Raw genomic sequence first — 23719 nt, 5'->3', positions numbered from 1 at the left:
AAACAAACAAACAAAAAAAACAAAAAAAAAACGAAAAAAAAGGGAAAGACAGACAAAAAAAAGATGGAACTCCACATCTGCTGTTTTGGATAGTCACCATAGACAGGATACAAGCAATACTCCATAAGCTAAGAGAAACAGGAGTCAAGTAGTGTGTAGGATTCTGGTTCCTTTATTGAGTACATGACATGAGACAGACAGACAGTGTAAAATCACATGTATTATTTGTACTTTAAAAAATGACAATAAATTACTGAATAATTAGTAAAAGCAGTTTGACTAATGGCTGCTTTCCAGTGATGCAGGACACAGGAGGCAGAAAAATAAGGAATATGTACCAGCTGTGAATACATACAGAGACTGTCACAAGGAGGAATTAACACTGAGTAGCATGCCAAGTAGTGTTAAATGGGAACATCCAACCGTACGTGTCCTTCCCATCCTTCACATTCTGAATCCCAGCCAACAGCCATAGCAAACCTTGCCTTCAGTGAGGGCTTAGCTCCCATTCCTGCCCTGCAAGGCAGATGCCTGTGTACTGAGATGAACTTATCTGTAGGAACAGCATTAATTCTCCATCCTTGGAGCGCATGCCCTACTACCAGAAAGCTAACTCTTAGTTTCTTCTGGTCTTAACTGATCTAAAAGAGCACTCAGTCTCCCAGTTATTTTGCCTCTAACTGGAAAAGAGATCTAGTCTATTACTGAGATTTCCCATAAAGGGCTGATGGCAGAGGGCCACACTGTTTTGAATTCTTCCTCTTTAAGTATAATTGCCCTTCGATGAATAGGAATTTCTAAGAGCATGTCCACTGCTGCACTCTTTGTACAGGAGATGCTCAGGAAGGATACACTGAGCAGCTGCAGGTGATACAATGCTCCTGCACATCTTCCCGCCCCAGGAATTTGCAAGGGTTGACTGATCAGGCTGTTCTTAGGGGTCATCCTAAAAACTGTACCCATCATTAGCTAATAAAAATAGAGAACAGACAAGGAACAAGGGATGTTTCCTGTACTGACAGGAAAAGTCCAGCAGACCAGCAAGCCACTGATCCGTAACACAGCCTGATTCACCGCCTTCTAATTTAGGAACTTAGTCCCTCACTATAACCATCATAACACCACTGATTGACTTAGTATTACTTCTGCACTGAGGTCAAGGAGCTTGTGACTTCCCAGACAAACTAAAACCAATGGATTTCAAAGGATTAGAAAAGCAAAGGCTAGAAAACCAGGTTTGTCTGAAAACTCCTGAATGCTGAAGAACGTGATCATACACTATGAAAATGCCAAATCCCATCTGAAAGAAACCTGCAGACCTGAGAAATGTCCGTATTTAGATCTGAAGGTGCTGGGAGCAGTGGGGCAGATTTGCACTAGAGCTGCTGAGTCACAGAACAGCACTGAAGAACTTACAAGACTATTTCTGGGTCAGGGCCCTACAGCACTTGACTACACTGCGTTAGCTCTCAGGCTGGCAGCCAGCGGTGGACATGGTTTCAAGCCAGGCTGCATTTGCTGTGCAAGTTACCCAGGAACCTACAGCAAACAAGGGCAGGCAAGGAGCAGTTACTGTCTGAAACAAAACTTCATTAAAATAAAGGACAGCAAAAGGCAGACATGCGCAATTTATGGTGGTAATTCTGTATGTCAGGGGCTATTAGGTTCTAATGGCTCTTGAGAATATAAACCTAACTCCACCAGCCAGAGTAGCCAAAGAAGCACCTACAAAAGTCACTGTCAGAAGCCCCTTATCAATTGGGATCTATTGTAATTGTGTAGTTACTGGTCTCTGATTAAACAAAAAGTCCCCAAACACAAAATACCAAACCATTCTGCCATCTGCCACGTTATCTCCCTGCTGCATCTCCCAAAGACAATTCCTGCTCTCTCCAGTTCACCCTGACACGGAGGAAAGTTCATAATCACTGGATGAACTGAACTGCCTCTCTACCTTCTTCTGATCTTTGATCTTTTGGACAATGTTGACTTTTTTCTCAAAGTAGTTTACAAGGGCTGCTTCCGTCAGCATGGAAGCTAAGATCTGCTCAAAGGAGATAGACCAGTCAGTGTCAATGGTGCTACCATACCTGGCAGCTGAACTGCTGCCTTCACAACCAACCAGGACCGTGTCGTCTGCAATGTCTTCACACTGCAGGGAGCCTGTGCTGACCATGGAGTAGGAAGACATGGACATATCATCTTTGGTTTCATCATCTGATAGCAGCTGTAAAGGAGAGCTTTGTCCTTCCCCTGATGCATCTCCTAGAGTTTGGTTCTCCTGCTGTGGTTTTTCAGGCTGAGCATCTCTGCAGGTTTTGTCCTCATGGTCAGCTTGGGGTTGCTGCTCAACTGCTGAATTCTGACTCTGTTCAGATGTTGGCGACTCCTCTTCACTCACAGGATCTTGGGTATTGTTTGCTTTGCAGTCCTCAGACTTCCTCACGGGCCTGTTGGAGAACTTTTTCCCAACCTCTCCAATTCGCAGAAGGAGACTGGCTACAGTGGCAATGGCATGATACAGCTCTTGCTCCACTGGGTCCTCACTGAACATGTTGTAAAGGGTCTTGCATAACTCTATGAATTGTTCCTTTAAGAGACAAAGACCAAAAAAGCTGATGAAGTGATGAAGCTGAACAAAGTGACAGATTAAGCAACAGGCACCATCTTGGCAGACTCCTTGTTTATCTGCCTCCCTACTAAGTAAATGGCAATTCGCTGTACTGATTCAGAACAGCCCAATGCAGGCAAACTCCTCTCTCTGCTATAGTGGCTAAATGGAGACACAGCTAGCAATTTAATAGTGGTGGAGTTTTAATCCTGACAAATGAACATCTGAGAAAACCTAACACTTTATTTCTGGTCCTGCTACTCTTTTGTGGTCAGCTTCTAAGCATTTCCAAACTGGTTTAAGTACCACCCATCAAGGAAATCAGGGACAGAAAAGATCACACCAGTCATCAGACTATCTTTCCTGTAACCACATTCTTTGCTCTTCACCAAGCAGCTGTAACTTGAGGCAATGCAAAACCGAAAAAGCCAAACAAGTTTATACGACTGAAGGCATATTTGAAACCACTCTGGAGGGAAAGCACAGATTGCAGTTCTTATAGGAAAAATTGTTCTGGGAGGCAGAGAGGATCAAATACATTTGATTGGTGGAAACAGCAGTTTGCCCATGTCCACTGGGAAATTCGACAGAAACGTGTGGAATTAGAGGCTTCTAAAGCTCACCAGACCAGAACAGCAGGGTAAACAGCAGGCAAAGACTGAGAATGCTGGCAAAACCGCTGCATATTCTGCTGAATTCCCCACTAAGCTGTCAGTCACCTAATTGGAAACCTTCACATTCACTTCTTACCTGGCTCATTTTGGGAAGATCTTTAATGGTTTCTTTCCTGGACTCTTTTTCCTTGGCCCACATTCTTAGGTAGTATCTGTAGTCCTGTGGACTGGTACCTTTCTCCTCTGTAAGGCAAGAATAAAACACTATTGTCAGGTGGTTAATGGTTTCAGGCTTCAAAAGTGAACGCTGTGCAAGCAAAAATCATGCTGGAAGCAGGCTTTATTGAGAGTTAGGAAAGCATCTACCAGGAAGGCTGCATTGTTTGCTGCTGGTTTATCTGATCCAGCTCAGTAGAGCAAAACGTTAATACTGCTGCACCAGCCTGACTTCTCCTAAATGAACTCTATGAGCTGACAACTTGCCAGAATTACAAATGTTACACTCTTGGTATGTAAAAGTCAGAGCAGTAAGGCGTGAGAGAGCTTTATTTCCGAGCTCACATCCCACTCTACCTCTGTGCACAAGGGACACTTTGAAAGGTTTCCTTGATCCAGCAAAGGACAATGAACAGTTCATAACAGGAGAGTGACAAGACTAGAATGTGGTCTCTATTGATGATGGAATTACCTTTTTCTGGACCATTCTCGTCTGCCCTTCCTTTATCTTCTTGGGTTTCTAAAAAAAATATGGAATTCAAAAATCATGGTTAATGACTGATTTTCAGCAATACAGCACATGAAGAACATAAGACAACTCAGTATACAAATTCAAATAATACATGAATATATTTAATATTAGGATAGATCTCACAGTCCCACATCGTGCTTAGATGAGTGAATAGAACAGGATGAAAGCAAGAAGATGATGGGATGAACTGGGTAAAAAGCAACACTGAAAAAGGGGATTGAAGAGCTGAGGTAGAGGGCACAACTCTTAAAAGAAAGGGTGAAACACAGATATGAAATACAGCTGAGCAATGTGATGGCTTAAAGAAGTTCAGTTATCCAAATCAAGACAATGAATGGAAAAACCCCAGACGACTACTGAGCACATATGAGACTAGTATCTACGCTTACCATTATTCACTGACTTAACTGACACTTTGGGAGCAATCAGCAGAGTCTAACTTCACAAACTTTGCTTCTGCTTCCCTATATTGTCACCAGACTATACAGGAATTCTTGGCTCAACTCAGACCGTTCAATTAGCCACCCAGGTCCAAACAGTACAATTACCCCTTGTACTTACTCAGATTTTTAGTTTTGGAGCACTATTACATTTTGGTAAACATTTAGCACAATTGACATATTTTGACCTCCTATTTGACAATCCCTAAAATCGTGTTTTAAGAAATACAGTAAAGTAATCTACTAACAGTTTTACAATACAATGGCATGAATCATTATTCCTTTAAATTAGAAGATCATGGAGTAGACACAGGTGCCATCTGCCCAGGTCAGCAGCCCCCATGCTCTGCGCTCTGAGCTTATTTTCCACCTGCCAATTTCTAGGGTGAGACAAATTCCATTGGAAAAAAGACGGACAAACCCTATTTTGATCTAGGTTGAAACTCAATAGTTAGAATCTACTGAAAGGTATCTAACTACTCACAGCATTTTATTCATAGTGGGACTGTCATGAAAAGAGGAGTGGCAGCTACAACTTCAGAGTATTTAAAATAGCACACTGGTGTGAGCAGATGATATCAGCATGATAGCCATGCTCAATGCATGCACATAATCCATGGACTGACCTTGAGACTCACAGTGCAGGCAGAAATCCAGCTCTGAGACAAAAGGAGATACTTGAGTAGCAGAAAAAGGGGTTGAGGGGACAATATCCCAGATAAAAGAGAAGTAAAGGCCAGACACAGACAGACACAGAGAAGGAAACAAAAACAAGAAGAGAGAGACAATGAGACTTGCATGAAAAACCTAAATCATGGTGGGAGACAGGGGCTGGTAAAAGCACACTGCTCCTCCTCAGCAGTCTGTGACTGTGATCCAGAGCATGCTGTGCCGTGCATGAAATGGGCACTGAGGAGTTTAAGCTCCAAACTTCTTTCCCATTATGCAACAAAGACAGCAAGTTCACATACTCTTATTGCCACCACGAGACCATACTTTGCACAAAATCACTATTTATAGCACATGGATTTATGCTGCAACTCCTGCCTAATCTGAGCGGTAAAGACAGCAGCGTTGGATTACCTTCTGCTGTAACATCCTCTGTGAAATAACTTGTGGCCTCCAAAGCAGACTCTGTCTCCTCTGGGTTCAGAGCTGTATTTACAGAGAAGGAAATGTTAAGATCTCCAAGGTAATTGAACAGCAGTTATCACGCACTTCATTAACAAAATTCATGAGGCGTCCCTTTTCAACTGCATGTCAGCACACACCAGGCTCAACAGTAGCAGTATAGAGAAGCAATAGCAATCACTCACCAGGAGGCAGATGCAGTTTGTACAGTACTTTGAGTTTTTCAGTGAGGTCACCATGGTACATCCCACCTGCAAAGAAAAAAAGCAAGGTTAACTAAAACAGCCCTTAGGATAAAGAATCACCCTGTGCTCACAAGCTCAAACCAGAATTAGTTCACATATAATGAGGAAATTATATCTGCACAAAGCCCTGTGCAGAAGCAGTAAAGAAATCCACAGCAAAGCTGCATTTTGTTTTGCCAACTGTTTCCCAAAACAGGAGACAGTGCAGCAGCAAGAAGGCATCTTTTGTTCTTGTGAAGCTTACTGTAAGGCAGCCACCCTCCCCTTGTGACAGTGCAAACACCACTATCTCCTTTCAGTTCTCTGCTTGGAAAAGGACAGAAACCTGTTTCGCAATATTATATCATCTCCAAACCCCACCACTTACTCATCCCTGTGACAAACTCCTTGAAGTTAATGAGAGAATCCCTGTTCTCATCCAGAAGCCGGAACAAACGCCCCGCTAGCACTGGTGTATGTGCGCCACAGGACCAGGGGGTCAAAGCGATGAACAGCTCTTTGAACTGCTCCATGTCGATGCGATACTGCTCCAGGTAGGGTAAACTCTGATCCCGGCGGGCAGCTGCAGCACGGTTATTTCCCCAGTAACAGCTCATCAGATACTTTGCCTTTGGAGGGAAAGGATTAAAAGGTCAGATTATACTACACTACAACAGTCCAAAGGAGCGGAGACTTTGTTGTAGCTCAAGAACAGCATCAGGAAGCAAAGGAGAGATATTCCAAGACACACAGTTTATCTTCCCCATTATTACTAGTGCTACTGAACTACAAAATAATACAAAATGAAGGAAGAGACAGGGATTTTGTGAAAAGCGCAAAGAACAATTTTAAGTGAAAAATACAAACCCCATTATTTCAGGTTTGAACAAAATGTCACCCAGGCTTTACTGTAACAAGTTTAAGAACTAAGCCCCTCTTTCTCAGTCTCCAGCACAATGCAACTGAGTTTGCAGTGACTTGGTAAATGGAGTTGGGTAATACCACTTCTTTTAAAAAAACACTGACAAACAGAGGCAAAGCACTTAAGGAATTTTGTCACAATTACGGATCGAGTCAATGGCAAACTTGAAAACAAAAACTGAGGTACAGTCAGTTCTAGCTCCCCATTCTCAGTGCTGTGTGTCATTTCTTCCATTGCCTCCACAATCTCTTTCTGAATAAGTACCATTCAAATACTGCTAATGTGTTTTGGCTATCTTTGGGGGAAAAATAATAATCAACCAGAACATAATACGGCCAGTCTTACTGGCACCATGTATAACAGAATGCCACATCTGTTTCTGATAGGTTGGATTAAAAATCAAAGCAAAGTCATTTCTTCCCTTCCAATTTATTTTGATATTTGTTCTCTCTGTGTCAGAACGTATTCTTCTTCACTCCAGCTTCTTACCTTGAACACTACATACAGCTCTTCTAGTTCCTCAATAGAGAAACCAATGTCACCTGACACAGCTCGAACCTATAGTTAGGGAGAAAATACAGTGAAAAATTTATTTCAAAGCTAGAAAAATTAAATATGACTCATGGAAAAATCTGTGTAATATAGAAGAGAAACAAACAAGTGCAAGGTGATATGACACAGGATGGGAGGGAAAACATAACCATTCCAATACTTCCTGCTGCTATGAATTATATGTCAGGAAGACAGTTTCTGGTCATGCAGAAACTGCTGACATTTGGAACACCTAGAAAAAATTGCTGCACTTATTCCCTGTTTATGCAGGGACCTGCCTGTGCAGACTGTGTTTCCCCTGCCTCTTGCTTTTATCTTCAGATGTTTGACCCAGATGTATTGAAAATCAACAGTGAAAGAAAGTTGTGGATGAGATTCTCCACCTAGGACATGGCAGATAATTGCAATAGATACGGATACTCCCCTTTGGCCATGTGCTAGCACACGCTTTAAGTGGCAGGTAAGTAATTACCTGCTAGCTAGCTTTTCTCAAAGGTTCCAGGCAAGTAATGAAACAGACGGTACTAGGCAATGGAGACTATTACAAGGCTCACAAGTGGCATTTATCTCCCTCCATGCCAAATATCTCATTCAATCATGCCCTCGCACTTCAATCCATGTTACTAGATTAAAGAGAACCATGTGAAGTAAGAAAACTGAAAACATATTATTACAGCCAGTAAATCCATTTTTCACATGAACTGCTATTCTTTAAGTCACTCAAAACTAGGTTTGCTACAGTGCAAACTTTCTAGACGCTTACAGCAAAACACATTGCATTTATATGCCATCTGGTAGCTCATTCAACCTGGGAGTCACATACCACACTCTTCTTGGCTGTATCCTCCAGAGACTGGATCACTTTCAGCCTTTGTTTAAAACGCATTTGTTCAATGTCATCTGCCTTCAGATTGCTAAATTTCTACAAGAAAGGAAGTAGACCAGGTCAGCATCATCTCCTCAAGAAAGAACAACCCCTGTTCAATTACATGGTTTTTAACAAGTGCACTATCCCCTCAGAGATGATTTAACCCCCCTAGAAGCCTTTTACCAACAGCAAGAAGATGAGACAAAGCTTGAGCTCTATTCCCTATTCGCATCTGTCCTGTAAGAGAACTCATGTAGAATTCATGAGAAATCCAGAATGAGAGGTTTGAAAAGAACAGCTGAAAAAGCATCTGTCAGGACTGACAGAAATACAGATCCTGTACTGTGATGGAGATAAGAGTACAGACAGGTTGGCATTCCTTCCAGACATGTTCTTTTCTAGGACCCATATGAGATTCAGCTAGAAACACCAAAGTTAAGAGGCTTTTCTACTGACGAGGTCGGACAAGTAAAATGAATTTGGTGACTTTTTTTGGTAAAAGAAATCAAGAAGAGAGATGGCAGATTTGAAGAAACAAACAAAATACCCAGCAAAATGATGGCAGCCTGACTGTAAGCAGCTGGAAAGGGACAGGATGAAAAACAGGAGATAAATGAACCCATGTTTAGCACAGCATAGCAGAGAACTGTCAAACACCAGTTCTTTTAACCGTGTTCTTTCCATCATTCATTTGCAAATTTCTTCTGAGTTTGTTCTCAGTAAGAATAATGAAGATCTCCACCACTGCAGAGGTATTTCAACAGGTCACCTTCCTATTACTGTAACTTGGATCCCAGAACAGGATTCCTGTGCACGTGAACAGGGATGCTTCCATGTTTCTGCAGTATACCTCACCATTTTTATCCTTAATTTCTTTCCCTTATCCACAGCACTGACAATCCCCAAATATGAGTAAGAATGGATGATTTTTTAGCAAAGCAGGAAGAAATCTCTGATATGCAATTTTTACATATTTGCAATCTTCATTTTAATCTTCACTGGTGCTGGGGAGACTCTTTGTAATCTGCAGTAGCCACCAGTCCTAAGTCTTTACTCATACCAAACACGTGGATTAATGGCTTTAGCCTGAACTTAAACACCTCAAGCTATGAACATTGTTCAGATTCAGGGTGCACAAAGTATAAAACTGGATGTTACTAGAGAAAAATCTCTTGGGCAAAAACTAAGCCAGAACCTTACCTCATAGGATGTTTTGATGAGCTCAAAGATGTCAATTTCCAGTGGTGGGTCATCTCCACTTGTCAGTAAGGCATGCAAGTGGGGAATAGGAGGAGAGACACTTTGTCTGTTAACTACATTGTCCAAATATCTGTGGGGAAATAAACAGAACAGATGCAAGACTCCAGGATTAGAGTCCAGGAAAAGAAGTCATATCCTAAACATGCAATTCCCAGCTTCTTTGTATCATTAATCTAAACATGTAGGGCACTTTAATTTTTCCCAGCTAACCTGCAATGCTACCCTCAATGAATCTGAAGTTGTTTTTCACCCTATTCTGGGGAGTACCTACTCTTTTTAAAGTAAGCTTTTAGTTGTAAGCTGAAGATCTTGCTGCACACAGAAGAGATTCACATTTCAAACAAGAAAAATACTGCGTTTACCAGATTTGGGAGATACCTGCTTGATAAAGTTTTGTTATCCAGGCAATTCCTGCCAGGATACGTTCTTAATACAGATTAGAATTTGTCAGTGAATTTCAGATAAACAACCCTTTGGAGCTCAAATTTAAACTGAGATGCAGGAATGCATTACGCTGCAAAGCAAACAATTCCACAAATATAGGATTCCTCCACACTTGAGCTATAACTCAGTTTCAGCTCTTGTAGAAAGCAATAGCAAAACTCTCTGGAGCTCAGGTTGCAACCTAAGTGTTATCTGTGACCTGCTATGTAAGGGAATTAGGTAGGAAGAGATGATGACTAAAAGGGTATCATTACTATTCCATTATAAATAAGAACAGTGAAAGGTACCTGCCCAGAATAGTCATGGCTTCACCTTCATCACAGCACTGTAACAACTTCTCCATGTTGGCATCAAGTATGGCCAATGACACTTGTAAGATGAACTTGATTCCCTCATAGAAAAAACAGTCGACAATGACCACGGCACTCTCAAAGGGCATGACACTGAGAAAGAGAGTGAGAAACCAGGAAAGGGATATGGTGGAGATCACTCCTAGGTCCTGCATCTTTTCTGACAGCTGTGGCAGATACTCTCGTGTAAGTTCTTCAAAGATGCCTTGGTCGACCAATGCACCTGGAAAACAAACAAAAACAATGGTAGAATTCAAACTGGTGGTACCATGGTACTATACACTAGCTAATCGATTATTAAAATACCATGAGTTCACTTCAATTTCATATAAGCCTCTTAGTATCAGAACTAAAACTGATACATTTATTTAGATTTGTCTCCTCAATAAAGCAAACATATTTAGATGGATACTACTCCCACATTGCAGAGCATGTAGAAACAGAGTCTCCCATGATCAATGCATTTACCCTGAAAGGAGGGGTGGAGAACTACTGCTATTAATGTATTTACATCAAACTATTCTTTTATACAGACAAACTTTAAAAGCCCATGAAGCGGAGCTTTCACTAACCTTTCCTGGGAGACTATTCCAAAGACTTAATAAACCATTCAGATGGGTAAAAAATAACCTAATAATCTTCTTCTAGATATGCGTCTTTACTGCTAATGGTCCCTCCTGTTATCAATTTTTAGTGACTTCATCTTCTTACTACAAGGTAGTACTGCTACCTTGGTAGCCTGTAGTGTCTCCTCTTACATCTCCATTAAACACTGCAACTTTAAAGGTTGTGCTTCATCATCTTAAAAATGCACCACATTTAATTCATTCTGAACAACAAAATGCTACTGAGAGATGCTGGTGCAGCTGAAGCTCAACAACCAGGCTCCAGAATGAATCTGAGACTCACCGACTACTCTTGTATTGTAGTAATCTGGCAACATCCTCTCACATAAAGCCACGAGGAGCCAGAAAGCCTCTTCCTCATTGCAGTACAGCAGCAGTACTGATGTAACGATGTTCATGGCCTATGAGCCAGCACAGTAAAATACACAGAGGAGAAAAACATGAAGACGTTCATGAAAACTCTGTCATTACAGACCAGCTAAACTTAAAAAGCACGAATACAGCAAAACTGTCACTAAGAGTCATATCTATTTCCAGCTTTTACTGGTATCTGAGTCAACAGATGACCTTGAGCCAATTTACCTTCCTGTTTCAGTTCCTCTGTTTGTGATGCAGCAACTAATACAATTACTTTTTGCCAAGCATTTAGATCAATCAGTGTGACTAACTACAATTTTCAGTTTTCATAAAAAGCTTTTTAACAATTTGATTGTAACAGAACAATACTAGAATGCCTAATACCAGAGCAATACAAAAAATGAATCTGAATTTCCACTGCGTTGTTTCAGAAATGAGCAACTGGATTGGTTGTCAATATACTGCCTATGTTCATCATCACTTATTGGATCCAATTGCTCTTTTCAATGAAACCATTCGATGTTTTTCCTGAGCTAGGGAAAGCTCTAACAGGAAAACTCATAAAAGACTTTCATTACACCTAACAGAAATCTGCAGAGTCTATTTAAATGCTATATCCAAGGGTTAGTTAAGAGATCTTGCAACATCACCACTTTTCCTGCTCTCACACCACCACATGGACAGCGTAACAGAAAAGCTTGAAACTTAACAAAAAACTGCAGAAAAAGACCAAGTCAATCATGGTCACCATGTAGATCTAACAAGTCTAAGGCTTCTTTCTTACCTGACAGTACCCAATTGTTGGATTTCTGAATGCATAAGCTGTTAACACTCTGCGGAGGGCAGCAATTCCCAGCTCATTCTGGAAGGCAGGATGTTCTGGCATAGAACGGTGCAGATCTCTCTCTATTTCTTCTGTAGCAAGATTGTACTTTCCCATTGACTTTTCCACGAGATCTGCATAGTAACCAGGATGAGTCACCATCTCATTCCAAGCCCCTGTAATGACAAATAAATATTGCTTCACCTTTTAGCTCTAGAATACAGATTTTATGCCCCCAGTTTCACAGATGAGGCAGCCAGGAAGGACTGCATGAATTCATTAACTACGAATAGATACGATAGTAACAAACTCATTGTGAAATCATTATGTTAAGAGTCTAGGTCCCAACACAAATGCAGACAAAAGAAGCTAAAGAGCTACTACACTCATAAAAACCCGTAATCTCAGGAACGTGGTCACGGCATTTTTGGCAGCACCACCATGAAATGTACCATTCAGATGGGAGTTAACTTGTGATTAATTTCTTCTGAAATGAGCTAAGATTTATCCCTTTTCCTTTGAGATGTGCAGAAAGCTTGTTCTTACTAGCTGTCAAAATATCCAGTACAACACCCTACCTGAGAAAAGGAGCCACAACTCTCCACGAAGGTTCTCTGGGATTCCTTTTTGCACCAGCTCCCTTGTCTTGGCAGTGCGATACATACACATCCCTCGCCCATATTCAAAGAAATGGATGTTCCAAGACTCTTCTTTCATCTTTTCCTTTGCCTTCACAGAAACAAACATAGCTGTTTTACGAGGTTAATGCATTTTTATGTTTGTAGGACAGGTAATTTCCGGGTACGCTCAGGCCTACACTTCATAAGAGAAATGCATTGCATTGTGACATTTGAAGCCTTTATTCTTCTGCCTGAATGAACAGGTGCATCCTAACCTACACTGCTCCGAATCAGTTCTCACTTCGCTTAAAGTCAAATCTTTGAAACACTAACATGGGCTGTGCAGTGGCATCACACCTTACAAACCTGCACATAAATGCACGGAGAACCATGGCCTGAGATGATTAACTAGCAAGCAGAGATCTGCTTTCTTGATCTGAAGAAAAGCAGCTTTTCAGAGACATTAATTTACATCCCAGAAGCACAGTAACACTAATTTCTCACCCTCTAGTTAAGTATCTCAGGTATCTCAGTACCGATAAAGCAAGCTGAGGGTCAGGTTACATCTATGCAGCACTGTCACTGTGACAGACAAAGCAGTGATACTGCAGGACTGACTAGGGATAAAATGAACTTTAAGTCAGACCAGGACAGGAAATCTGCAACCTACTGCAAACTAGAGTTAATTCTTTTAAGTTAAAATATTATTTACCCCTCTGGGTCCTGAAAGCTCCTCGGAATTTCTTCTGAAGAGCTTGAGTAGTCCCTGTGAGGCTGTTGGCACTTCCCCGGCACAGAAGTTGACAGGTCGACTGCTGAGAGCAGACACAGGGCTAACAGCAAGTGGGCTGCTGGAAGGCAACTCTGGAGCCTCCTGAACAACAGAACATAAAGCAGCTGAGCTCAGGCAGCCTCCCTCCTCTGCTAATTGTCTAACAAAGAGACAGCATTTGCTGGTAAGGAGCACTGTTAAAACACTATTCTGAAAAGTTGACAAATGCTCCTGCCTGCTATTTCCTTAGTACCTCACAACCAGGATCAGCCGAATTCCACTTCCATTCCCTGTCGCTGCCACATGGTTTCTTGGATGGTGTTCTCTGCAAGAAGTCAGAGATTCTCTGCACCAAGAAATCTCGGTCTTTCAGATTGGCAAAGAAGAAGGTCATTTTACTTTTAGTGCTGATGGACAAAGGGCTGGGCAAGACACTGGAACTATCTGCTTTCTCAACTATTGTCACCTAGAAGACAAAGACAAGGGCCATTTGGATCTAGGAGATTCTCTATGATCTATAAAGCACTGCACAAAAGACAGAAGCGCACAAAACCCAAGAAAGGCCTATAGTCTTAATACACAGGTAAGAAATCCCTACCTCCCTGAGAGGAATGATGAGATGACAGGCCTCCTCTGCCTTGCTGGCAAAACAAATGTAGTTGTTGGAAACAAACATCTGGCCAGGAATATGCATCTTGTTGAATGGTGTCCACAAGGTACAATCTGTGTGTCCATCCAGGCATTCATCCTTGGGCAACCGGAAAGTGGCACGGTAGCACTCATTTTTGGCTCGAGCATCCAGGTCTCTGAAGAAAAGTAAAGAGTAATCCCCAGAGGTTTTTTCTCACTGGAAAAACCCACTCAAACACTAATGTTAAGTGTTGACTCCAATCACAACCTTCAGACTGTGCTGTGTATTCTTAGTATTCATTTCTCTAACTGAGATGCCACCCCTTATGTGGTTCCTCTTTCAGCCTTCAGACATGCTTCACTGACAAGGCATGTCCTGCAATACAAGATAAAATATGCAAGTGCATAGAGCAGTCCCCAGCAGCAGGATTTATTACAATACAAATGTATACTAGAAATCTTCAGACAATGGGGCTGATGTAATTTTCTTCTTTCACTTATTTTTTTAACAGGATTTTCAACAGTTTGTAGTTGAAAATTCCTCCTGACCATGCCTACTCATGCATGAGTAAGACATGAGGGTGTGTGTGAATTCAGTACCAGTTTGGGATGGGAAGAAAAAAAGATCAGGCAGAAGTCTAATGATAGGAATAAGTGATACAGCCAGAGTGAGAAAATCCCAGAGGCAACTGGGAGCTACACAGTAATGCAGATTTATTGTAACAATCCCCTGTTATTTGTCTTGTTTCCTCACTGCTGGAAACACGTACCTTTTTAATGCAGAGATGTTCTTAAGAGGCTTCCTGGGCTTCGGGAGAGACTTGTCCTGTAGGAAGCTCTCATTATCCAGCAGCTGCCGCATAGCAATATTAGCCAACTGCTCCATCAGCTTGAATGTCTCACTGATGTTGAGAAACATGGAAAAATAAAGTTCACTGTCCCTTGTGCTTACTTTAATGCACTCAGGGAACAGCAGCGTGGCATTTTTTTCTAGCTGGGTTACATCCACCCACTGGATCACCAGCGTAACTGGGAAAAAAAAGATTAAAACCCCTATATTACCATTTGAGGCAAACCAACAATCAGAAATGAGGCTCAAGGGGCCATTAAGCTCTCAGTGTAGCAGCATTTTTTGCCCCGCTTACACATGGACAATTCTTTTACTGGGTTCTCCAAAAATACTTGGAAGCAATCCTTGTGATTAACTAGACTAGAAATAATGCAGTTACAAAAGGACTATCTCCTATCCAGTAAATGCCTTCAAGTACAATTACTCAAGTTTTCACTCTTTCTTTCCAGCAAATTAGCTTTTAACTCAGGGTTCAGGCTCTGTAAATACTGGATCCTGGTGGTGGTTCCAAATAAAACTCACCAAGGTAAAAATACTGCTTGGCTCTCCAATCCAGTTTATGTAAAACTTTGGTTGTACTTGTACAACTGACTTAGGTATTCAGTCTAAACATCCCTGAAGTGCCTATGAGTGCAAGGACTGATCTATGCATTGAGCTAGAGCCCAAAGGATTCCTAAAAGGAAAAAAGCCTGTCATCTTAGAAAAGGTCACACACAAGATCAACTGCATCAAAAAGTTCATGGTAAATGGCAGAAAAACAACTATCAGGCTTGCAACTCACCCTCTTTGCCCAGCAAGAAGGAGTAGAAACAGAGGTGATTGACAGTGAGGTACAGCCATCCCTGCCTGGGTACACGGCCTTTCCAATAGCTGCAGGAATAGTAATTGACCAACTTCTCCACCTCGGGCATCCCAAACTGCTTCCGCATTTTCAGTTCAGCCTCTTTGAATTTACCTGGATCCTCTTCACTCTGGGGCTGCTCATTCTTGTTCTCTTCAGCAATAATTCCCTGAAAGGACATGAGAGGAGAGGGGGAAGAAATGGGAGAAGTAACAGAAGGGAACATGCCTGCTGACAGACATAATGGACAGCAAAAGGTCACAGCAGCAATCCGGAAGACAGAAAGAAGAAACAAGACACAACAGTTACCATTTCTCCTGTCATGTTAGAGAAATGGTAAAGACATGTAGAAAGAGCAGCCAGATAGCCTGAGAGTTATGATCTGGAATCCATTCCTGAACACATGCAGCAACCATTCACATTTAATGTTTGACTGAGTTTCTCCTGGCTGGCCTGGTAACACTTTGAACACCCTGCAGGAGAACTGAAGTCTGTTTTCACTTGCATACATGCTTCTTCAACAGGAAGAAGATCATCTGCCAGGAAGAGCAGAACTCCACAGTCTGTCAGATCTTGACTGGCCAGAAGGAAAAAACAAATGACCACAATCTTGCACACAGAAAATACAGTCTTGACAGGAGTACTGAAAAACACTCAAATTGCTGCTGTTCAATAGCAAACTGTATTTATAGGTTTCTACTCTGGAGAATTTGTGGGCTGGGAATCTGAAGTGTGCTCACTGCACAACAAGCAGACACCTATCTGACTCAGAAGTCAGTGGAAATTGGGGTGCAGTTTCTTTATAAACTACATGCCTTTTAGAGCACTGTGGCAGGACAAGTGTATTACTTGCAAACTAGAGTTCTCCCTGCTGTATTTGTTGCTAGATGAATTCTTGTTAAACATTCTCTCTGCATCAAAGGTATAATCAGCAAGGATTTTAAAGAGGTATATTTTAATTAGTAAGAGCATCCTAAGCAGGCTGCTCCCTAAGATCCACTGCTTGTAACTTTTTCCCTCACATAAATACCTTTGGCCAGTGTTATGACTGCAACATGATGCTGATAATACCATATATATTCCATAACAACTTCAAATGTATGTGTGTCTGAAAGGCGAGCAGGGAGAAGTTTTGCAATGGAGCTCTTGCTCCCTCCCTCCCTTCAGTAAAAAATTCTTAAAGCCACCTCCTCATTCTTTCTCAGGATCTGGAAGTCCTTCAGGGAAATGTGTCACTTACATGTATCTTGCCCTTCACGAAGGTGGTGATATCTTCTTCATTATCAAAGATGGAGAGAGTCTGCAGTAAGTTATTCTCCAGCCATTCCCAATGCTTTGTGATCTCTTTACGAGATGACCCTAATTGAAGGGGTGAAAGATGATGGGAAGAGCAAAGAAAAAAGAAATTAGAACATGGTCTTATTTTGCCCTCCAAGTTCACAGCAGGAAACTAATAATTACCAGACAGTGATGAGGAGAAATCTAACACAATAACTGCATACATGTCAAGGATATTTTCTGTACACCATTACGTTTCTCATAAAATATCTCCACTGCCACCAAGGATAATAACACTACCAACAGACCACCCTATGTGCCAGTGCACACCAAACACAGTTTTTTTCCCCAGATAAAATGTGTTCTTATGCTCCACAGAAGAAGTACTCTTTCAGTTCCTGGTATTCTGGAGCAAAAATAATCAACTTTCAGTAGAATCCTGAAATTTTTACACTTACAGAAGAAGAACTGAACCTTTTACATCTACAAAGCAGTTCCGTATTCGGAATGGTCGCAATGGTCAGCAAAGAGCATAAAATTCCAAAACAAAAAGCAACCAAATATTCATGTCAAAGTTTTTTACTTTCTTAAGTAAAAAGGTCTCACCAAACTTCCTACTAGTTTGTTGTCTTTAACCATCTGCAACAGCTCACAATGGACAAGCTGCACTCTCTAACCAATTTGAAGAACTTTTCTATAGAAAGTTACCTTAGTTGACCTTAATTATTTCAAACATTTGTGTTTACTAAAAGATTTCCTCCTCTCTGTTGACAGCTATCACTGCGTTCTCTTGCAGACAGAAAAAATGCAGAAAAATTAAAAAGCAATTTATAGTCTTAACAAGAAACATGCTTAAGTGCAGAGAAAAAGAAACCTGTTTAATTGCAAGTCAAAGCCATTTTTAAGTTTCTGTTGGCCAAATTCCAGTAAATTCATCTTCTGAAGTTTTATGCAAGAGCAGTGGGATATCTAAAACAAGTTAACAGCACGCCTCCCTCTACCCAGTTTCGTTGTGAGTACACTACACCCCTCCCTGTGGTTAACGATGGAAGAGAAGAAAGCAGCAGACACCCAAGCTGCTCCCTAAAGCTACTGCTCTACCTGACTTTAAGAGGCAGCTTCAGCAATGAAACAGTCTTCACGTATTTGCAGCTGGACACCTAACCACAAAGCCCAACACCAGCTAATCTGTGGTTTCATAAGTAGAAATAACTCCAAGGACTGAAACTAAAAACTAGAAGTAAGTAAGCTGTCTGAAAGCACTGCAGGGCTTTGAATTTGAGTATGTGTGTACAGCCCAATGGATCAGGCAACAGTAAGTTTACTTGACATCTGTGCTAGCCATATGACAGTGTTTTTAAAGCACTAATGATTTTGAGTCATACAAAACGGCTTATTTTAAGGTCACAGAATTATCAACTATAGGATACTATGGTTGCCAAAAAAACTCCACAGGTCCAGCAACAATGGTAGGGGAATAAAGTCCGAATTTCATTTTGTGTCAGGAGCTGCATCTCTCATCAATTCGCAGCAGACAAATTGCTAAAATAAGCCAGGCCTCAGTAACTGACATCTAAGAACAACATTAAAATTACATACAAGAAGGAGTAAACCAATTCCTACAGAGAGAGTTGTAATGAAGGCCGGAACCTGTGGCTGGAAGGCCAAAGCTGTGTGCATCACCAGAATGCTGCCACTAGTATTTACATATGATAAATTGTACATAAAAAGTACACATTTCTCAACCGGAGAGCCATATACATTTTATAACTTTAAGTACTTTCACTCTGACAGTCAAATGAGAACCAGATATAATTAAAAAAATACTCTAGATGAAGACAATGTACCTACTCCAGTATAATTATCAAACTCCATTCAGTCGTTAGATAGCCCAGCTTGTTTTATCATGTTGCATTTGCTAAAAGTAACTGAGATATAGAGGATATCAATTAAAACACTCCTGATATTGCATAAAAATAACACACTCCTTAGTGTTAAGATACTATAAAATTTCAGATTTGCACCATATGTGGCCACTAAATATTCTGCTTTTTTCTATGCAGTTTCTGGCTTGCCATTTTGTTTTCTTTCTTCCTCTCTGCCTCCTCCTTCCTCAAAAGGGAAACTTTCTGTGAAACACAGCAACTTCTAAACCTTGTTTCAGCAGAATTTAAGTAGCTCTGCAAGGGAGAATATTATGGTGGTTGCTTGGGGAGAAGACAGAAACAGTGAAAACAAGACATCAAGATGTCTGGGCTTAGCACGTAGTTACCTCATGTTCAAATTTTATGTCTCAACCACAAAGTGAGAAGTGAAGATTCTTCTTATAAACAAAACTAGTCTAACAAATACGTCTGAAGATACTTCTCTTTAGCAACCAGTAGGACCTAAAGCCTTAATCAAAGTTTATCAGCAGATATTAAGAGGTTGTACCATGATATTTTAATAGAGCAGTTACACTTCACAAGTAAAAGAAACCAAAGATTCTCGATGTTTTAAAAAACTATTATTGTAATGTTTTATACAGATATAGTGTATCCACAAATCTATTACAGATGTGGGATCACTGATTATCTGAACCAAAAAGACAACAGAATAATAAAAATCCAGCCTCCAATAAGAGTCACATCACTACATACCACATGCCACTGCCCAATACACTTGAGAGTCCTGAGTCTGGTGCAGAATACGGTATGGGGCAACTCTGGCACTGGAATCCAAAACCACGTCTAATGTTCCCACAAGAAGACCTAGGAGGCAAAGAGGGAGAAATTAAAACAATGTATTACCAAAATGAAGAATTGGGTTAAGTAAAAATACGGGATGAAAACTAGGGAAAAATTATGTTCCTGTGACGTATGCTGTGACGGAAGAACAACGGCACTTGGTTGAGACAATGAAGACACACATCCAGTCACTGCAAGCAAACTACCTATAAACCAACTACAGCCAATCCCACTGGTAATAGAGAAAGTTTAGATGGCAATTAAGTGTCTCCTAAACCTCATTATATTCCTCTGCCTTCCTAGGAGAGTTTTCTAATACAAGTGAAATGTAATTTCCTTTGTGGGGATTTTGTTGCCAATAGTGATTTTTAAGCCCACTAAACTGAAGCACCAAAGAGTTTTCAACACTGTGTATTTCAGCATCACCTATGCAAACAGCAGGTAAGATAACTCATCCAAACTGGAATCAAGCAGCTCCAGAAAAACTGGTACTCACAGGTTTCAGTGTTGTTTCTGGGAAGTACTTTGATTAAACAAAGACAGAAGGCAGAGAATCAGAATTTGGCAACACAGAAGTTCAAGTATTTTTTTTACATGATGCTAAACAAAAAAGGAAGCACTTGCAAAATAAATACTGACAGCAACTTTGTAAAGCAAACCCATGTATTTCAATTCAGTCTATTTTCTAGATAAATCAAATATCTAAGGTGATAGTTTGCTTTGTTATTCTATATAATGTACTATGAATATTTTTAAGGCAAATTAGTTTTGCAACTTCCTCATGAGTAGAAGTCTTCTAACATTAGAACTTGGAGAGCATGATTCTTCCTCTGGATCTCTATTTGGGAGGCCCAGGCTCAATCCCTCTGTTCTCCTCTGTATGGCTTGGGCAAGTCTCACCCACATCTCATTCGTTATCATGAAACATGCTACTTCCTCCCCTTTATCTCCTTTGGCTATCCAAAAGCAAGTAATAAGACTAGGAATATACCACTGATCACAGTTCAAGAGAAATGCCATCCATAGCAAGCTCATCTAGTAATCCTTAAACCAAATACGTATGTACCCAACACAGCAGGATCTCAGTTTTGGCTCCAGGTTTCTTGTGTACAGTTTTAGACAGAATGGGTGTTAAAAAGTCATTTTGCATACTTCTTATAGCAAACATATCAGATATTGACACATGGATTAGTGAAGACACATTGACATGTTTAAGAAGCTGAGTACAACAGCAACTTACTTAAACACCTTTCCAGCTTTCAGGCTGAATATCTACATTCTACCTCTAAAATGTCAACTTGCAGTTGTACAGCTCCGTAAGGAGGACACGTGGCTTTTCACATGTAAGAGCTCTGAAGAAGACTCCCTTACTGAGCTAAACTAGCTGAAGAAGTAAACTGGCCCCAAGCTTCCAACAACAGATCAGTTCAAACATTTCCAGAACAGCACCAGGTATCATTTCTTCTTGCAAGAACCTGGGGCACTCCAGAATACGTACATGGCTACATGTGAAATTACACAATTAAGTTATGCTGCATAAAACAGAGCAATTCAAAACAGTTTTGAACACTGTGAACAGCTGAAACATGCTAAGGGTGTTTATCAGCTTGTGCCATTTCTGCAATCAGTGTGTTTGGTTAACAGGGCTAATGCATGAAATTGTGTGACACAAATGTAAAAAGCACATTTTGGTTATCCATGGAACTCTGTCAGCATTTTGCACATAAACGGGGTGTTTTAAAAGTGAGGGGACTGTTGCGTTGTTAACACTGAGCCTTGGTCACTGTGACATTGTTGTAACAGTTTCTGTCAGCAAACAGGGTATCAGCCACACACACACTGGGGTTGCTCCATCGCTATCGGGCACCCACAGAACTTCACCCCTGACCCAGGCACAGCAGTTTTGATGAAGGTATTAGTTTAAAACTACATCTCACTTCCATCCTCTAATCTTGGGGGAAACGCATAAAGAAAACAACTCAGCAATTCCAGACAATGCGAGGATGACAGAGGAACCATTCCTGGCAAGGGGAGAGGGTCACCTCAGCCGCCCCCGGCACGATTATTCGCCTTCCCTTGTGCAACAGCACCCAGGAGAGGCCCGGCCGCAGCGCCAGGCGCCGCACAGACCCCGCCAGACGGAACGGGCTCACCCCAGCCGCCGGGGCCTCCATCTCCCTCCCGCTCCCGCCGCCGTACCGAGGCGGGCAGCTCCCGCCCGGCCCTGTCGGAGCCCGCGCCGCGGTCAGGGAGCCCCTCAGCACCCCCCGGACCGGGCCGGGCCTTGCGGGGACACAGCAACGAAGCAGGACATCCCCCCGCTGCCCGCGCAGCGCCGGCCCGCTGTGGCCGGGCCGGAGCCTCCCCTCAGCCCCGCCGCGCCTCACCCGTGAGGCCGCCCCCTTTGCCGTGTCCCCGCCGGCGCTGCAGCAAGAAGAAGGGATTGGCCCGCTCCGTGACCCACAGCGCGCCGGCCAGCAACACCTCCTCGGGCCCCAGCCACATCGCGGCGGGGCCGCTGCGGCGGAGAAGCACGGAGCGGAGGAGAGCAGGACGGGGCCGGGCCCGGCCGCAGCGGGGAGGCGGCGCCGGGGAAGCGGCCGGGCCGCGGCGCCAGGTCACGGGGCGGCGGCGGCGGCGCCACGGCGCCCTCTGGCGTATGGGCCCCCTCACTGCAGCGGGGCGGAGCCAGGCTGCCGCTGCGGCGCGGGAGCGGGGAGGTCGTGGGTTCGAGCCCAGTCCCTGCAGGGTGGGGGGGTCCAGTGCCACCTCCCTGCACCGTCCTCGGTGGGCAGCGGGGGGCCCCTCCGCTGCTTCTCGGTGGCACCCTGCGCTGAAAAGGCCTTTGCTAGGGCAGTTCAAGTTTGACTAGGGTAATGTGCTTATATAGCAAAACACCAGGCACATGAATATTCATCTTCCTGTGCAGCCCCATGGGACCCACTGGAGCTGCTGTCAACCAAGATTATGGAAGTGCTCCCTCCCATTGTAGTTTATGCAGTAATTTATTGGCAGGGAGCTCCCAGTGTAGGGGGCTACGGCTTTATTTAAGTCTTTTGTTTTGTGGTTCTGGAGTCCATACATGGGATGGTCATTGCAGCAAACAGGAAAAGCAGATGTGGGTCCTGCTCATCTCTTGGCTGCAGATCAGTTTCCCACTGAACCGCTATTCTTGTTTTAAGAACCATTAAAGAGTCTCCCTGCAAACCCTAAAAGTGTTACCACAGCAGAAAACACTGACATTCACCATGTCAGAGATTATTACCTGGCTCCGAGGAAGGCGGGAATGCCGTGTTTTCTTTAGCCTATAAATCCTTTAACCCTGGGATGATCTATCTTCTGTGTCAGTGTAATGCCCTAATCCCTGCTGGAGCCTTTGTACGCTACTGCAATATAAATATTTATTAGCTGGCTCATCTTCCAGGGCTCTACCTTCATCTCAATGGCATGGCTGTGTTTGGGAGCCGCACAGTGGTTTCTGAAGGCTGGATGTGCTGCAGGAAGGGTTCAAGCACTGGCAGAAGGTGCTGAAGGAGCCTTCTCTGTGTTACTATCTCTGTTCCTGCTCGCTATGTGCCATCTGTCAGGTGGCAAACGCTGTGGGAAGGTGGATTAGTGTCTTCTGTATGGTCATAAACTGCTTTGAACCATGTGGCTTTTAATGGCCTGAGATTTCCAGGCACTATTATAGGAAAATAAAACAGTATTTATGGCAGAGTAGGAAAAATCCTCTCTGAAAACTGATCCTTTGACAATGCTGTTCTATACTATATATATATATATCAGATATATTTAAGAAATACTGGAGGGACAGGAGTCACTGGGTGATGCTTTCATCCCCCTGTATTTTGAGAGACACCAAGCTCACAAACTCTGTATTTTTAAATTGCTTTTTATTGAAATGTAGTACATTAGTAAACCCTAACTAACCGGTATGCACTGTTAACATATTGGCATATACCACGTAACTACAATACAGTGTTATACTTACATCAAAACATGTCAAGAAGTTCTGCTGCTGTCAAGCTACA

General features: G+C 42.3%; 1 protein-coding gene across 4 annotated transcripts; it reads right to left on the bottom strand.

Moving 5' to 3' along the window:
- Positions 1-149: 149 nt before the first annotated feature.
- Positions 150-22308, bottom strand: TBC1D9B (TBC1 domain family member 9B). Of its 4 annotated transcripts, none has more exons than XM_061360099.1 (22): positions 22076-22308; positions 19602-19712; positions 16925-17043; positions 15625-15853; positions 14763-15021; positions 13961-14168; positions 13616-13828; positions 13303-13464; positions 12549-12699; positions 11932-12146; positions 11074-11191; positions 10102-10387; positions 9311-9440; positions 8066-8164; positions 7180-7248; positions 6157-6397; positions 5730-5795; positions 5497-5568; positions 5040-5090; positions 3914-3961; positions 3362-3468; positions 150-2590 (listed from the first exon to the last, which is right to left on the bottom strand). In XM_061360099.1, the coding sequence occupies exons 1-22, from the start codon at positions 22191-22193 to the stop codon at positions 1898-1900; spliced, it is 3765 nt and encodes a 1254-aa protein (XP_061216083.1). In that variant the 5' UTR covers positions 22194-22308; the 3' UTR covers positions 150-1897. The 4 variants fall into 4 exon arrangements, with proteins under 4 accessions (XP_061216083.1, XP_061216086.1, XP_061216085.1 ...); XM_061360102.1 differs by having other exon boundaries at positions 5040-5072; XM_061360101.1 differs by having other exon boundaries at positions 13303-13461.
- Between the last annotated feature and the right edge of the window lie 1411 nt (positions 22309-23719).

The sequence above is a fragment of the Neopsephotus bourkii genome, unplaced genomic scaffold, assembly GCF_033783945.1.
Source record: "Neopsephotus bourkii isolate Nb327-2 ecotype Australia unplaced genomic scaffold, CSIRO-AGI_Nbou_v1 NB_1016, whole genome shotgun sequence".
NCBI classification, from domain to species: Eukaryota; Metazoa; Chordata; class Aves; order Psittaciformes; family Psittacidae; genus Neopsephotus; species Neopsephotus bourkii.
Note: the sequence above shows the minus strand (reverse complement) of the source record. Positions and strands in the feature narration are given on the sequence as shown.

Bases quoted from the DNA above. Each gene is read 5' to 3' on its own strand.
- TBC1D9B (XM_061360099.1), bottom strand. From the start codon at position 22,193: ATGTGGCTGGGGCCCGAGGAGGTGTTGCTGGCCGGCGCGCTGTGGGTC. The intron at 13,829-13,960 runs GTAGGGATTTCT...TTTGTCTTCTAG, and splicing joins TCATCATTCCTCTCAGGGAG to GTGACAATAGTTGAGAAAGC. The intron at 3,469-3,913 runs GTAATTCCATCA...CTTGCCTTACAG, and splicing joins CGAGAATGGTCCAGAAAAAG to AGGAGAAAGGTACCAGTCCA.